Source organism: Phytophthora parasitica (genome assembly GCF_000247585.1).
Source record: "Phytophthora parasitica INRA-310 unplaced genomic scaffold supercont2.316, whole genome shotgun sequence".
Lineage (NCBI taxonomy): Eukaryota > Oomycota > Peronosporomycetes > Peronosporales > Peronosporaceae > Phytophthora > Phytophthora nicotianae.
This window is the reverse complement of record NW_008649302.1, coordinates 1-533: the sequence shown is the minus strand read 5'-3', so window position 1 is coordinate 533 and position 533 is coordinate 1. Positions and strand designations below refer to the sequence as shown.

At 46.7% G+C, this 533-nt stretch overlaps 1 protein-coding gene across 1 annotated transcript; it reads right to left on the bottom strand.

Annotated features, from left to right (window-relative positions):
- Positions 1–167: 167 nt before the first annotated feature.
- Positions 168–374, bottom strand: PPTG_24875 (hypothetical protein; the record flags this gene model as incomplete). Its single annotated transcript, XM_008918797.1, has 2 exons — positions 168–208; positions 302–374. 2 exons carry the CDS (start codon positions 372–374, stop codon positions 168–170), a joined length of 114 nt encoding a protein of 37 aa, XP_008917045.1.
- Positions 375–533: the final 159 nt, after the last annotated feature.

Sequence of the window (533 nt, the reverse complement as noted above, 5' to 3'; positions counted from 1 at the left end):
ATGAGCACGTATTTACTGGTCCCGAAACTTTCACCCAAAAACAAGAAATCCCAGTTGATAGCTTCGTTTCGTTTGGCTGCACGATAGAGAGGCCCCCACGGACGTGGTATCACTCCCTACCTTTTACATGATGACAAAGTAGACAGCTCCTCAAAATCCGTCTTACTCTATGCACCATGTCCTTGAACGTAAAGATTCTCTTGATGACCTTGCAATCCACAGTGAGAGATAATGAATAGTCTTTGTATGAGGTCGCTTGCCGCTGGTGGAATCCAATTTTTTCCTTTGGATCTGTATATACCACTACTGTCTTCTGTACCATCCTTAGGCTTGTCGCGAGAATGTGATCTCTGTACAGTAGCTATCTCAGTCATGGTAGGCCAGATGAACGAGTCTTGATCAAGGGGTCTCAGTAGTGGCTGTCGATTCTACGTAGTCTGCAGTCGAGTCACTCTCTTGAACCGTGTGACCGTCACTGGTTTCATTCCGCCCCAACGTGAAACTAAATCCGCCCAGACATTCTCCTCACCTGC